Source organism: Herpailurus yagouaroundi, unplaced genomic scaffold (genome assembly GCF_014898765.1).
Source record: "Herpailurus yagouaroundi ecotype Mexico unplaced genomic scaffold, PumYag 165, whole genome shotgun sequence".
Lineage (NCBI taxonomy): Eukaryota > Metazoa > Chordata > Mammalia > Carnivora > Felidae > Herpailurus > Herpailurus yagouaroundi.
The window spans coordinates 21914457-21930905 of NW_024412406.1; the positions used below are offsets into that span (position 1 = coordinate 21914457).

At 42.2% G+C, this 16449-nt stretch overlaps 1 protein-coding gene across 1 annotated transcript in view; it reads left to right on the forward strand.

Moving 5' to 3' along the window:
* ASPH (aspartate beta-hydroxylase) overlaps positions 1-16449 on the forward strand; it is a 229473-nt gene that overhangs the window by 107561 nt on the left and 105463 nt on the right. The window contains exon 14 of the mRNA XM_040487723.1: positions 5366-5407. Coding sequence (XP_040343657.1) covers positions 5366-5407 — 42 coding nt within the window. The remainder of the gene's footprint in view (positions 1-5365; positions 5408-16449) is intronic.

The following is a 16449-nucleotide window of genomic DNA, read 5'->3' on the forward strand; positions in this document are numbered from 1 at the left end:
CTGTTGGGCTGACCTGTGTAACTGCATACACGTGATTTCCAAGCCATGAAGAGTGCTCCGTGCTCTGAGAAACACTACTAGAGGTCACCATTCGCTGTAAAGATTTGGGTTGTGTATCTGTGCACTGATCTCCTCGTAGGACTTTTCTACCATTAGCTTTGAGTATTCAGGGTAAAACTCAAATTTTGAGATTCCTATAGCTGTTAGCTCATGGATTAGCAAAGTTTAATATTTCAGTGAAAGTCTTAAATTATCATGATTAATTTATTTTTCAGATAGAGGGGGGACATCTAAAATTCCTTGCTGGGACGTAGGCAAAAGGAATGGCCTGGTATATAATGCAAAAAATGCTGTTTGGCACCTCGGGTCCATCATATGATAGCTGTAGTCCAGTCAGTATTGGTTTAAATATTAGAAAATCTGTATCAGTTACTGGTGCACGTCTTAAAGGTTGCTTTGCCTTTGGCTAATTAAGTAATGCCCTCACAACACTGAAGACCACACGGTGATCTTGCTAAAGAATAACGCCCCTACATGGGTTGATTTAGGATGTGTGAAAAACACTCACAGAGCCACATGCCTGCTGCTGTTTGCAATGTATGAGCCTTTTTTCTCTTCTATCCTGAAGAGTTTCTTCTATTTTTGATGTGCTTTATTTTGGCTCAGAAATAGTTGCTGTGATGAAAATACTCATTTGTTAGAAGTCAGTGACATCATTTAAAAGGACCATGAGCTGTTAAAAAAAAAAAAAAAAGCCATAAGAAGTCATTTCATTTCCATGTCAGGGAAAGCTTGATTATGTTAACATTGTCTTAAGATAAGGTGACTTTTTTTTTTCCTGCTTTTAGGGCTACAATCAAAGAGATTTTATATTTATATCATTATAGATCATAGTTACAATGTAGTGAGTTATGCATGCTGACCCAGTGTGTAGCGAAATCCGGAAGATTAAATTACTAAGAAAAGCAATAATTTTCCGAAGCTGTGATATGGGTAATACAGAGTTGCTACTCAAATTCTAATAAAGCTCTTAATTCATATTGTGAATTATAGAACACTACTTTTTATAAAGCCATATTTTTTTAGGGAAACTTAGGAGTGACATAGAACTAATAAATGAGTAAAATTTTGCTGGAGTTTTGTATATAATCATCTCTACAACTCTGGAAATTGAGGATTAATTATGCTGTAGTCAACTTCAAATACTTTTTAATTCCAAATATCTGACTTAATGAGCCTTGCCTTTACAAACAGATGCCAAGGATGGGCAACATCAATGGATTTTCTAAAAATAATGTAAATGTCTTCTGTTTAATGTTATTTGAGTGCAATAAAATGCAGAATTCTTCTCTATATTGTCATTATTTATTGTTATTATTTTGTTATATAACGAAATCAGTTCGTTTTACGCTTACTAGTATTCTAGAATGTTACAGTATCTTTGATGACTGAAATCTTGAAAGTGTACTTTCAACTCTTTCTTAACGTATTTCTCTAATAGGTAACGTTTATTTTATTTACCATTTACTCTTATGCTACATAAGAGTAGCATACTCATCCGGGGGCAAGATGAAAATGAAATAGCCCGTACCTCCATCTGTTGTAGGGTTTTTGTTCAGCACCTAGAAGTTTTGACAAGCCCCACTCCCTTGTACCCTTCTGACCACCCCCCACCCCCCCCCCCCCCGCCGCCACCATGATCATTGTTCTGTGAGGACATGAATGAACTTCATCCTAGTTGAGAAGAAGAGAGTCTGAGCAGGTGGTAGAGCAGAAAAGGGTACAGGAAGTTCTCTTTTGATCTTCATTCTCTGGGCAGAAAAGGAGAACTAGAAAATTCCAGAAAGTGTTGTTCTCTCCCCCAGCATGCCCAGAGGAAACAATAAAATAAAGACTTTGAACACGGGCTAAGCTGACCCACTTTTATTGACCTCATTTACTCTGCTATGTGCTTCGTGTGTGTTAGGGAGTTGAGGTTCCCCAGCAGATAGGGGTTATCCCTGCTTGTGGACAAGAATACTGAAGGTCAGAGAGGGGAACACCTGCCAGCCATGGTCATTCATGGTATTCTGAAGTGAGCAATGGGCAACAGGGGGAAGGTGGAAACAGCTGGAGGGCAGGCAGGTTGGAGACTAACCAGGAATAGTCCGGGTGATGCGGTAGGACCTGACTCAGTACTGGCAGGGAGACAGAAGAAGACAGGAAGCTGTACTGGAAGGCTGAGCTGGGTGGGCTGTCAGAGGGGAAGCAGAGCCCTAGGTCTGGGTCCTGGGGAGTCACAGATGCCATCGTGATGAGCTTGGGAGGACAACTAGACCCGGATGGAAATTAGCTTTGGGATGTGCCTGGGGTCCAAGAAGAGCTGGCCAGAAAGCAGATCAGCACAGTATCTGGAACATCATAGAGTTGAGGATTTTTCAATTCATGAAAGTGATTTTCTTTAATGGTTCATGATAATTTTTGGACACTTAAGATCCCATTCATTTTAGTAAGAGTTTTCTTATTCTGAAAGGGGAAAAAAGTTAAGTACGGTTAGAGATTGCATAATGTCTTTCTTCTTCAGTATGAGTGCTTAAACACTAAGTATGAGATACAAGTGAACTGTACTTTGATAACTTTCGGAATTGGACTGGGTCGATGGAATTGATGGGATTATCTGCATTTTGTGCTTAGAACAATGCCGGGCACACAATAAGCATCCAACAAGTCGATTTTCCTCTGTGGCACAGCAAGGTCCACATAAAGTGTCTCAGACATGCGTATGTGCAGAGAATAAAGTAAAGCAGAGTAACACTTTACTATTAGCTGTGCAGAGTAGCAGTAAGCTGGAACTCTTAGAAAACCCGTTTATCTAAACTACATTTCAGCACTGCCAATCAGAGAGGCTAACCTGCCTGCTCTCTGTGCATTTCCCCATGTCCAAATATGAGTCACAGATGTTAGCATGTTGATGTGATGTGAGGGACAGAAGGGGACACGAGCGAGAGCTTTTGCCCAGAGCTGGTGCGAGTTTGGGCTGGGCCTTCTTAGGTCAAGCTCATTGCCTCATCATAGATACTCCGTTGGAAGAGCAAGAAAGGTGGTGTCCCTTGTTCCTGGCCTGGCCAGGGCCCTCTCACACCTATTTAAAATGTGATCAAACTACTCCTCCTTCCTTATTAACTCCCTTGGGGCAGAAGATGTGTGGAGAACCCTAAACTCTTCTTCATGACCAGTACCCACCTGTTTTCTCTAGTCAGGTTAGGAACTTGCATTTTGTGCTCGACTTTTCAAATTACACTAGCCGTGTGCCAGGTGACAGATTACTGAGGACGTGGAGGGTCACAACCTTCCTGCAGACACTGATGATACCACCGGAAGGACTTCTCGAGGACTGAAATTGTTGACGATTTCCCTCAATCCTGTATCCCTGACGTCTGCCTGTTAAATGATACACTGCCTAACTTTAATGAGATCAGAAATTCTAGAACATTCACCGGAGATCTAGAACATGCTTTCGTTTTTGTTTTTAAATGCCCTGTGTATGTCCTGCCTCAGTGGCAGGAAGTGTGTGGCAGTCAACTTTATAAAACCCACTCTTTGCGGAAGGCAAGACCTACACGTCACTACCCTTTATTTCTCTTGCAGAGAAGGGCACTGTAGAAGATTATATGCTCTGGAGGGATGTAAACTGACCTTGATAACGTCAGACACTCTACTTTCTAAGCCTCAGCTTCCTCCCTTGCACAGAGGGAGATGAGACCTCCCTTCCTCCCGGGTGTGAGGAGACAGGAGACAGATGCCATGGGCTTAGACCGAGCCTGGCACACTGCAGCTTTGAAAGGCTGCTCCCTTCCTCTCCACTAGTGTCTCAAAAACACTTGACCTATGAAAATTCCTTCTTTGTCTGGGAGCCTGCCTCAGATTGACTTTTCACTTCTAAAAAATGATAAGCGTGATCTTGAACGTATGGAGGAAACTGGGGAGCAGAAAGTCTAGTGTTCTGTGGTTGTATCCCTGATCTCACCCCAGAGCCCAGGCTACGATGGGGGAAGAACTGAGTCAGATTTTATATCAGCCTCCCAAATGCTACCCCATCCCGACTCCAACATCCATGCCGAAACATGTGTGCCGAGAAATACCCAAAGCTAGATAAGTACCTGCTGGAACTATAATCAACTGGTCTACTAGACCCCAACCTATATTAAACAGTAAGCCAGATATGAGACAATGCAGAAATGAGGTTATAAGTGCTCGGTCAGATCAGGTACCATAGTTTTCCATGTAGGGGGGATGTTGTTTGACTGGCCCAGGTTCTGGGTGGGTTTGCACTCAGCCCCGTTTGTAGGACAGACCCTATGACTCTGACTCACTTAGTGAGAGGCTGACACAGGTAAGCCGTGGGCTCCTCAGCACCTGGGCTCAGTGCAAGCACCCTCAGCAGGCCACCTGTGTATATGTGAAGTCCTTAAGGAAGGGAGACTGGTGTCACCCCAGTGACGGGGACACACTGTATTCCTTTAAAGCACACAATTGCTGTTATAAAGTACTCTTAGGGTTTTAGGAGACAATGCAGATATTGAACGAGCTTTGATGAGGGCTTTTCTCCACTTCAGTTTGCCTTTGTCCCCACAGAGGCACTTAGAATTGGCGGGGATTGGGGCGCCAGGGTAGCTCAGTCAGTTAAATGTCCGACTTCAGCTCAGCTCATGATCTCACCGTTTGTGGGTTCAAGCCCCACATCGGGCTCTGTGCTGACAGCTTGGAGCCTGGAGCCTGCTTCAGATTCTATGTTTCCCTCTCTCTCTGCCCCTCCCCTGCTCATGCTGTGTCTCTCTCTGTCTCAAAAATAAACATTAAAAAAAAATTAAAAAAAAAAAAAAAAAAGAATTGGTGGGGATGACCCACGGCCAGTGTCCTGTAGATGTGGAACACTTAGCCAGATGCCTCAGCCCTGGTTACTGCTCAGTGAATTTTTTTTTAAGAGAGAGAAAATGAGTGGGGGAGGGGCAGAGAGAGGGAGACAGAGGATCCGAAGCAGGCTTCACACTGTCAGCGCAGCCCGACGCAGGGCTCGAACCAGGGCTCGAACTTGTGAGCTATGAGACTCATGCTCTGAGCCAAAGTTGGAACCTTAACCGCCTGAGACGCAAGGCGCCCCACTGCCTGGTGACTTTTCTAAGTAATTCAAATGAGTCTAATCTTAATGTTTTTGTAACCAATTTCATGTGGGAAAGAATTTAAGGTTTTGGAAAATTAAACTCTATGCCCAGAAATATTTTTCTTAAATTATATTTGTTTGAATTCATTTAAATATGGTCCTATATTTTGAGATATTGAATGGTGACATTCACAATATTCATTTTGTTTTGTCTTTACTTTTCAGAAACAAATAGAAAAACAGATGATCCAGAACAAAAAGAAAAAGGTGAGATTATCAGACAAACAACCCTTCAAATATGCATAGGAAAAAAATCAGCATAGCATTCACGAATAGCATGATGATTTTCTTTTTTTATTACCAGTTAAAAGAAGTTATCTCTGGGTTTATTATTCCAATGATTTTATCAAACATTTAGTAATATTTACATAAACATTAAGAGCCAAGGCTCTAAAGAGAGATTGCCTGGCTTTTAATCCTCGTTTTGCCATTCACTCTATGTGTGTCTGAGAATCCCTTGCCGGGTGTGCCTCAGTTTCCTCTTCTGTGATATGGGAATAAAACAGTACCAAGTTCAGGAAGCAGATGACTCCTGTTTCTACAATAGTAATTGGGTGAAAATATGTGCAAAGTGCTTAAGGAAGTGTGCAGCACAGGGAAAGCACTTAGGAAACGTCAAATATGATTGTTTATGTTAGCATCTGTGCCAGGAATAGAGATCCAGAGATTACTAGAACATGTTCTCTTTATTCAAGGAACTCTGAATTGTTGGAAAGACACGCAAACAAGGTTACATCCACATAGAATGAACCATGTCTGCCTTCCCAGAGCTGATTACAGTGGGATTCCAATAAGTTTAAGAATCCAGTAGAATTTTAAGTCAGCTCTTATTAGAGTGAGGAAGTAAGTTAAAAAGTGGTGCTTTTAAAAGAATGGTGCTTATGCTTTATTTTTCATATTCCACTTGTCTTTATTCTTTCCAGTCCTTGACATTTTTATTTTCAAGTATTTAATTCAAGCCCGGTCAATAAGAATCTCTAAATAGTAAATAAGGCTGCAAATTTTAGCTCTCGTAAATCTTTTCAGTAATTTTATTTATTTAATTAATTATTTGTTTATCTGCATCATGATACGTGCGCTGTTTAATTACCCCCATCCCCTCTGGTAACCTTCATTTTGTTCTTATAGTGAAGAGTCTCTTTCTTGGTTTTTCTCTCTCTTCCCCCCCCCCCCACCCGCTCATTTGTTTTGTTTCTTGAGTTCCACATATGAGTGAAATTTACGGTATTTGTCTTTCTCTGGCTGACTTGTTTCACTTGGCATTATACTCTCTTGCCCCGTCCCTGTTGTTGCAAAAGACAAGATTTCATTCTTTTTTATGGTTGAATGATATTCCGTTGCATTGAAGATGTGTATCCCCTACCTATCCTCTTTATCCATTCACCAGTCGATGGACACTTGGGCTGCTTCCATAGTTTGGCTATTGTAAATAATGCTGCGATAAACACAGGGGTGCATGTATCCCTTTGAATTAGTTATTTTTTCTTTGTTTTTGGGGGGTAAATCGTCAGTAGTGCAATTATTGGATCATAGGGTAGTTCTGTTTGCTTTTAGTATCATTTGAATGATAAAATCTTTAATGATTAAGCATTAGAATTTCATAAATGCCTTTAATTTTTAGTGATGAAAGCGGTGTCTACATTTGAGTAGATGTTAGAGTAGATATATTTACACATAACATGTTATAATACACATAATGTACGCAGTCTTAGTGTACAAATAAAACTTGATGACCATGTGAAATTGCTAGCCGCTGGCTGTAATTCGGTAGCCCTTAGGCTGGGAACTAGGCATTTAGTCACGTATTTTTTTTTTCCAGACTAGTTGTATTTAATTTTTTTATCAAATTAATACGGGTAGTTTTTAACATATGCCTTTTCATGAAAACCGCAGTCTTCTCCCCTACCGCTCCCTGTCCGTGAGTCCCATTGCTGACTTTCTTTTAGCCGTTTCTTCTGGTACTTACTGCGCATTTCTAAATAACTTGCTAATTCTGCACGTTTCTCGTCAGTATCAGAAACTGTCAGTTGGTTTTTATACGTAGGTGACTGGGATCTAGCTCAGTCATGGCACAGGTTCTCCACGCTGCCTTCCTAATCTTCCAGGATGCCATGACATACTCCGATCGTAAGTAAGGAGCCCTCTTATCCTCGCTTTTGTTTTCTGCGATTTCAGTTACCCGTGGTCAGATGTGGTCAGGAAGCAGAACCCTCTTTCTGACGTGTTGTCAGAAATGCCCACATCCTTCACCTCACGTCATCTCATCATGTAGGCGTTATCATTAGAAGGATGAGTCCAGGACTGTACGGTATTTTCAGAGGGAGACAGAGAGAGAGAGAGAGACCACATTCATATGACATTTCTTACAGTATATTGCTGTATTTGTCCTATTTTATCACTAGTATTGTTGTTGATCTCCTACAGTGCCTGATCTGTAAACTAAACTTTATCATGGGTGTATGTGCATCAGAAAAAACTTGGTCTGTCTAGGGTTCAGTACTGTCTGTGGTTTCCGGCATCCGCTAGGAATCTTGGAACGGATCCCCCACAGACAAGGGGGGATGACTGTACTGCGGAGAAAAAAGGAAGGCCAGGAGGAGGATGTCACCGGGTTTTGGGTAGATCCTCGATTCCAGAACCCTGCTCTCACTCGGTTTGCTGATGCCACATCCTCTTGGTTTTTCTCCGACTGTCTGCTGTTTGCTTGTTCTCAGCCTCTTCAGATGGCCGCTCGTCTCCCTGACCCTCCGGCACCCCAGTGCCCGGGACTGGGTCCTCAGAGCACTTGCTCTGTCTGCACGCTCTCCCAACCCCCCTTACTTTCCCTACCCTGTTTCCTTGCTTTGGTTTCTCCATACCGCTTACTACCATGTGATTACATTTGATAGTTTGTCTCATTCTTTCGTGTTTGTTCAAACCTCCCCCTGGAATTAAATTTTCATGGAGACGCATTTTTGTCTGTTTTGCTCACCGCTGCATTTCTTGTGCCTGGCACATAGTAGGCGTTCAGTCAGTATTTGAATGAATTTCTATTATGTTTTAATTCCTAAAGATTAATATGAACAGACATGATAGGCTCTTTAAAACCCAAGCTCTGGAGTAAGAAGCAAACCCAGCTAGAACTCCTAGGATGGAGATCTATGGGGAACCCAGACCTGAATCAGCGACACTGGGGTAAGGAGACTACTGTTGTCATCCCTGAAGATGCTGGGACGACTATGTGATCTCCTCCATGACCTCGTATGTCTGAGCTCAGTGGATGTGTCCTCGTACCCCTGCTGTTTGGAGCGCAGAACTGACTGGCGTTAAAGTGTTACGTACACTTACAGTTTCTTCATCCAGAAATAAGCATAGTGTTTCTCATGCCTCACAGGCCCTACTTCAAAACAGGAAGTTAAAATGAAACTAGTATTTGTAAATGATAAATGCAGTCTGCTACACTACTGCCATCCAAATATCTGGACTTTGGATTGCTTCTGATTAGCGGTTCAGTTCGTTGATGTGGGTCAGCCAGTTTTTAAATTTTGTTCAAGCAGTGCTTTTCAAAGATCCATATGGACTGTCATAATCAGCTACAAAAGCAAAAGTACTTTTAGCTCCCAAAGTAAGACACATATAGTGAAAGAATAAAGGGTGGTTTTTTGTTTTTTGGTTTTTTTGATTGAATAAATTTAGCTGTACAAAAAACTCACAAAATGATCCACATCATTCAGTTGGCCTTGGACCAATGAACACTTCCTGTCCTGCCTCTGCACCAAGGCTGTTCTTTGGGACCAAGTTAGCCAGCGTCTCACTCTGTGATCCCAGATACCAGCCCCAAGTATAACAGAGAAGGGATATAAAACAGATCCTCTTTGGACTTTATTCTTGTTTTCCTGCCCTATGTTGATTAGGGAAAGAAACAATTTTAAGGAAAACCCTGGTTTTTTTTAACAGCCCCCCGTTTTTACCCTCCTCCTGTGTCTTCAGCATTTGAGTTAGATTCAGACCTTGCCTACAGATCACCACATTCCCATTACAATTAAATACAGTTACATCTAGTGTTTACAAACCAACTCAAGTTGCCGTGGCTTAAACAAGGTAAGAGTTTATTTCTTATCCACATAAATAAACTAGGGCCTGTTTAGTGGCTCCTTAGGGACCTAGCTCCTCTCTTGGCATTCTGCTGTCTTTAGTCCATAACCTCATGTTCCAAAAGGGCCATTCAAGCCCAAGCCCTTATCACCACATCGAGATAACAGGAAGGAAGTGGGGAGAGCAGGAGGGTAGTTCTTGGGAGAACCGCATTTCACTGATAGCATGTTGGTGCAGCTAAAATTCAGGGTTCTAGTTCTACAGAAGAAAGGGACATCGAATATTGAGAGGAAGTGGCAATTGGCAGTCTTGGGCATGCGGCATCTTGCTGTTTTGTCACCAAAGTATGCCCTGCCACCAGATTTTATGGAAATGGCTACTGCTTTGTGCTAAAAAGTCAATAAGTCACCGGAGTATTAAAAAAACCATCAATTTCTCATCATTCACGAAAACCTACACTGGTTTATTTATCCACTTAAATATTTGCATGCCTACCGCATGCCAGATACTGTTGTAGGGAAGTGGATGCAGGTGAGAATAAGACAAAATCCCTGCTTTCATAGAGCCCACATCCCAGTAAGGAGTCCAGCAACACATACACAAACTAAAATAGAGATCGTGCTCTAAAGGAAACCAAACAGGAGAGTGTGCTGGAGGGAAATGGGAAGGGGACAAGGTCTCTGAGGGGGTTAGCCATGTAATCAAGGCAGCTGTGCGAATGCTGAGCCAGGAGCACACTGAACAGAGGAAGAGTCTGTGCAAAGGTCCTGTGGCGGGAAAGCCAAGCCTGTGAAGCTAGAGCACCCTGACCAAGCTGAGAGTATATGCCATGTGGTCAGAGAGAAAATCAGAGGCGACGCCATGGCAGGGGGGCTGACATTTTCCTTCAGGTAGTATAGGGTGGCCTACCCAGGCCCTGTGTGTGTCTGCAAATCAGAGCCTTTGCCATTCACACGTTGACTTGTGTGTTCTTGGGAGGTCTGCCCCAGCGCTTCTGACAAAGGTAGAGACGGAGAGGGTAGGTCGTGAGTGTTGTTTCTGCTGCTCACAGCATGACTGGAAGACGTGTTGCTGCTCTGTCTGCAGAGGCTCCGTTTCTTCCTCAGGGGGCCTTGCCTCCCTCTGCACTGCCCGCCATGCTCTGTACAGCCTTGCCCTCCGGGCTGCTTCTGATGCCAAGGGGACTTTCCCAGTGTGGTGGGTGCTGGCCCCTCTTGGCTGTTTCTTCAGGGAATCCCTGGAGAGAAGCCACGGAACAGCTTCACTTGGCTGATTCATCGCCTTCCGTTGTGTAAAACTGGCAGTTACTATCCGTTCCAACCGAAAGATGTTTGTAGCAAACGGTATTTTACTGAGTATGAAATGCTGGAATAGTCTTAGAGTTTAAAAATAGGGTGATCGGTATTACCCTGGATTCATGGAAAATCCGTTGGAATTCATTGTCCACTTTGGGATTCTATCCTTTTCTTTTCTTTTTTTTTTTTTTAACTCAGGTTCATATGGTGCTGTTAACTGTAGGGACGGCAGAAGGGGAAAGAAAGAACCCACCTGTGGAACATGTAGTGAAAATTGGAATGTGTTTTAATAGACCTTAGTTTCAGAATAATAGAACTGGAGTTTTGTTTCCTTTTTATGGCTATTATGAATTTAGCTCAGGATGAATTATTAGGTTGCCTGATTTTCTGCTTATGTTACTGCTCCTCAAGTGTATTGAGGGACTGCTGATAAGAGTGGAAGATTTTGCCTTTACTTCGAATTAATAATTCTAGAGGCGCCTGGGTGGCTCAGTCAGTTGAACATCTGACTTCAGCCCAGGTCACGGTCTTGTGGTTCGAGTGTTTGAGCCCCACCTCGGGCTCTGCACGGACTTTGTAGACCCTGCTTGGGATTTTCTCTCCCCGCCCCCTCTCTCTGCCCTTCCCCAACTCGTGCTCGCTCGCTCTCTCTCTCTCAAAATAAGTAAAAATAAAACTTAACCAAAAAAAAAAAGAATTAATAATTCTATGTCCCCTTCCTTTTAGAGAGTCATATTAAGTTTATTTTGATGGAGTCATGGGTTTGAAATAAGGCTGATTCCAAAATAAGCCCTATTTGGAGGTGCCAGATTCTTAAACTGAATCAGATTACTTCTGTCCATTTTAGATAAAGTTGCTGTATCAGTTTCTCCCCACTGGATGTCATCTTTTCCCACTTATTCTGTATTCCACAACCGCAAAATGCACGAACTGCAAAGTAATGCAGTGCTAAAATGGCTTACTAGATGTCCCATTCAAACACTAACTTCTATTCATCCATTTATTCAATACATGGTTGTGTACCTCCTATGTGCCAGGCCCTACTTTAGGCACTGGGGCTAACACCGTAAAAACAAAGTCCCAGTTCTCATGGTACTTATAATGTGTATGTGTGTGGAGGGGGAAGGTTAGATATGTAATTTTTAAAAATCAGAATATAATAGCGATAAGTATGAAAAGGAATATAAAATAGGAAAAAAACTACAGAGCCTGACAGCGGGCAGGAGTATTGCTCCGTAGAGAGTCCTCTGGGACAGTGACATTTGAAGATGCAAGGGAATAAGCTGTGGAAGCATCTGGGAGAAGGAAGTCCAGGGATGGAAGGGCATATCCATAGCCCCCGTGGGAGGGTGCTTAGCATGAGGATCAGAGAGGAGGCCAGTGTGGTGGCTGGGGAATGGGGGGGGGGGGGAGGGGGAGGAGTGGGTGAGCTCCGAGGGCTCGCAGGGTCCAAATCACACAGGGCTATGAAGGCCACCAGCCAGAAGGATTTTGTGTATTATCTCGAGCGAGGTGGGAAGCCACTGGGAGATTTTGAACAGAAGGTTGGCACGTTACAAAAGGCTCATTCTAGCTCTGGGGATACAAGATTGGAAGCAGGGAGACCACTTAGGTGACTCCTAGAGGTAGTAATGGTCGGGATTAGGATGTGGGGTAGTGGAGGTGAGTGGCATTTGGGTTCTGAAAAAATGTGGGCTTTAACAGTTCATTGAACAGAAAAGTATGCAACAGGTGGCTGATTTAACATCTATCAAGTGTTAGTTTTTAATTGAGGATTTGTGAGTCTTTTAAAGGAATTTGAAAAAAACTAACAAAATACCCATGCCTGCGAAAAGGAAATGTGTTTTTTTCTGTGTGTGTGTGTGTGTGTGTGTGTGTGTGTGTGTGTGTTAAAATTGCATTTGAATCGAGGACTTTTCCTGAAATTTTCTTTGATTTAGACTAATATTTAATATCTCATTTTATCATTCATTACAATTAAGGATATGCTTAAACAGTAGATTCTGTGACTGTCTTTTAGGCATTTAACGGTGTCTTGCTTGCTGTTTGCATTCTTTTGAAAAGTAGTAATCTGTGCCCTAATAAAACACCAGATGGCACTAGAAAACAAGTCACATTTACACTAACAGAAATCACATTTTGCAGCTTAAAAGGCTGAGAAGGTTATGATATAGCCAGTAAATCAGCTTGCTGCAACCAGTGCCTTGTATAAATACTTCTGGGTTTTCTGTGATCGTAAGGAAAACACGGAACCAACGTGAGCAAATGGTCAAGGCTCATTAGGAAGTTTTCTCATTATTAAAAAATACATCTGTCAGTGAAGTTTTTCCTGGGACTCTTAGAACTGAATGTAACATATCTGATCAAAGTCGTTCATCATCGTCTTGAGGATGAAAACTAAACTTACTGGTATAGCACCTACGCTTCTCGGGATCTGGCTTCTGTTTATGGCTTTCCCCTGTTCAAAATGTTCTTTCCTGCCTCTCCTCTTCACATTCACCTGACAAGCTCCTGCTCCTTAGAAATGACCTTAAAGGTTCCCTCTGCTAGGAATCCTCCCCCAAGTGCACCCCTGTCTCTCACTCCAGACCAGAAGATGTGCTTTTCCTTTCTACTCCCAAGACACCCTGTGCTTGTAGATTTTTAGCATGTGTTGTGAGTTTTTCCCTTAATTTTTAGACAGAAGGCATCTTTTTAAAATTTAATTTATTTTTTTAATTTACATCCAAGTTAGTTAGCATATAGTGCAACAATGATTTCAGGAGTAGATTCCTTAAGCGCCTTACCCATTTAGCCCATCCCCCCTCCCACAACCCCTCCAGTAACCCTCAGTTTGTTCTCCATATTTAAGAGTCTCTTGTGTTTTGTCCCCCTCCCTGTTTTTACATTATTTTTGCTTCCTTTTCCTTATGTTCATCTGTTTTGTATCTTAAAGTCTTCATACGAGTGAACTCATATGATATTTGTCTTTCCCTAATTTCACTTAACATTAATACCCTCTAGTTCCATCCACATACTTGCAAATAGCAAGATTTCATTCTTTTCGATTGCCGAGTAATACTCCATTGTGTATATATACCACATTTTCTTTATCCATTCATCTATCGATGGACATTTGGGCTCTTTCCATACTTTGGCTATTGTTGATAGTGCTGCTATAAACATGGGGGTGCCTGTGTCCCTTTGAAACAGCACACCTGAATCCCATGGATAAATGCCTAGTAGTGCAATTGCTGGGTCATAGGGTAGTTCTATTTTTAGTTTTTTGAGGAACCTCCATACCGTTTTCCAGAGTGGCTGCACCAGCTGGCATTCCCACCAACAATGCCAAAGAGATCCTCTTTCTCCGCATGCTCGCCAACATCTGTTGTGGCCTGAGTTGTTAATGTTAGCCCTTCTGACGGGTGTGAGGTGGTAGCTCATTGTGGGTTTTGTATTTCCCTGATGATGAGTGATGTTGAGCATTTTTTCATGTGTCAGTTGGCCATCTGGATGCCTTCTTTGGAGAAGTGTCTCCTCATGTCCTTTGCCCATTTCTTCACTGGATTATTTGTTTTTTCGATGTTGAGTTTGATAAAGTCTTTATAGATTTTGGATACTAACCCTGTATCTGATATGTCATTTGCAAATATCTTCTCCCATTCTGTCTGTTGCCTTTTAGTTTTGCTGATTGTTTCCTTTGCTGTGCAGAAGCTTTTTATTTTGGTAAGGTCCCAATAGTTCATTTTTGCTTTTGTTTCCCCTTGTCTCTGGAGACGTGTTGAGTATAGACAGAAGGCATCTTAAAGGTAGGAACCGTGACACCCTCCCCCACCTTGTATTAGTCAAGGTTCTCCAGAGAAACAGAACTAATACAATAGGGGTGTGTGTGTGTGTGTGTGTGTGTGTGTGCGCGCGCGCGTATGTATGTGTGTATGTTTAGAGAGAGATAGAGACAGAGACACAGAGATTTATTTTAAGGAATGGACTCGCATGGTTGTAGAGACTAGCCAGTCCAAAATCTGCAGTGTAAGTAGGCAAACTGGAACCCCAAGGGAGAGTTGATATTATAGCTCGAGGCCAAAGGCAGTCTGAAGGCAGAGTTTCCTCCTCCTTGGTGGGGGGTTGGGGGAGTCAGTGTCAGTCTTTTTCTTTAGGCCTTCAACTGATTGGATGAGTCCCACTTACATTATGGCGGATAATCCACTTTACTCCCAGCTGACTGATTTAAATGTTAATGTCCTCTAAAAAATATCTTCACAGCAATATGCAGACACGTTTGACCAAATATATGGGTGCCATGGCTTAGTCAAGTTGACACATAAAATTAAACCATCACGTCCCTCTAATAGCCCTGAACCATAATATCATAGGAGTTGAATAAATAGTTACGGTATGAAAAGTGTGGCTTAATCCCTTTCCCTTTAATTTAGCTTTTCATCTGATGGTGATATTATGAGATGCAAATGGCCCAAGTGATGGGCAAGAAGAGTTTATAAACAGAAGTATCAATATATGAATTAACCTTAGCTGTCTATAATGTACTGTATTTCATGTTGTTTTCACATAGGTTCTCATTTAATTCTTACCAAAATTTCTTATTATGAGTTAAGTGTTTTTCAGCCATATTCAGCCGTATTTATTTATTTATTTTTTCTTTTCCTCTCCACTACATGTAGTATTCCAGTTACTTGTCGGACTGCATGATAATATCCAGGTTTCTGAAACTTTTGTTTTTGTTATCATTTTCCCCTCTTGCATTGCATAATTTCTCTTGTTCTGTCTTTAAGGTCAGTGAGTCTTTCTTCTTCTATTTCAAATCTGCTCTTCAGCCCATGTAGTACAATTTTCATTCTAGCTACTTTTCTTTTCAACTCTAGATCTCTGATTGCTGCTTTTTTATAGTTTCCATTTCACTATTGAGATTCCATATCTGTTCATTCATTAATACCATGCTTTTCTTTAAGTGTTTATACTTATTAATAATCAGCAATCTGAAATGTTTTTCCACTAAACCCAGTATCTGGGCACACTTGGAGATAGTTGCTACGGACTACTTTTTCCCCCTAAGTGTGGATCAGGAGAGTCCTGTTTCTTTGCATGTCTAGTAAATTGTGGGCAAAAGCTGGACTGTGTATATAATCTGTTACAGCAACTCTGGAACTTTTCTCCCCCCCCCCCCCCACCCAATGATTGTTGCTACCTAGTAGACAGTTAACTTGCCTGGACTCAAACTGAAAAATCCATCTCCCCTGCAGAAAATTACTGCTTTCCCTGTTCAATTTGTTGTCATCGTCGTCGTCGTCGTCGTCGTCGTCGTTGTTGTTGTTTGGCTCCCAGCTGCTATTTTTTAAGTTCAGCTCTCTGGAGAGTAGAAATGGAGGTACTCTGGGCCTGTGTAGTTTAGATGTGGGCAGAATTCATACTCAGATTTGGGGGCTTCTTTCTGATATTCGCCATCTTAATTTCCAGTTGCTTTGCCGGCCTGAGGTTCTGCTATCTTATACCTCAAGCCGTTAGGGCTTCTAATTTCTGCTACCCCAACTGAGCGTGTATTGAGAAATGTACTTGGGCAAAACACAACACACCTGCACATGTCACTAGAGTAGTTTTGTCTTTCAAAGGTAGATTTCTGTAGTAGTTAACATCCAGGAGGGCGCCCAGTGATTCTTGCCTCCTGGTATTTGTGCTTCTGTGGGATCCTCTTTCCATTCAATAGGGCTGACCTATGTGACTAATAGGGCAATGCAGAATTGACCGAGGGTGAATCCCAAGTCTAGGTCAGTGTATACTCTACCTCACTCTCCTTTGGATCACTTGCTTGCTCTAGAGGAAGTTGGCTGCCTTGCCATGAGAATACATAAGCAGCACTTTGAATAGGTCTAGATAGCAAAATAGATC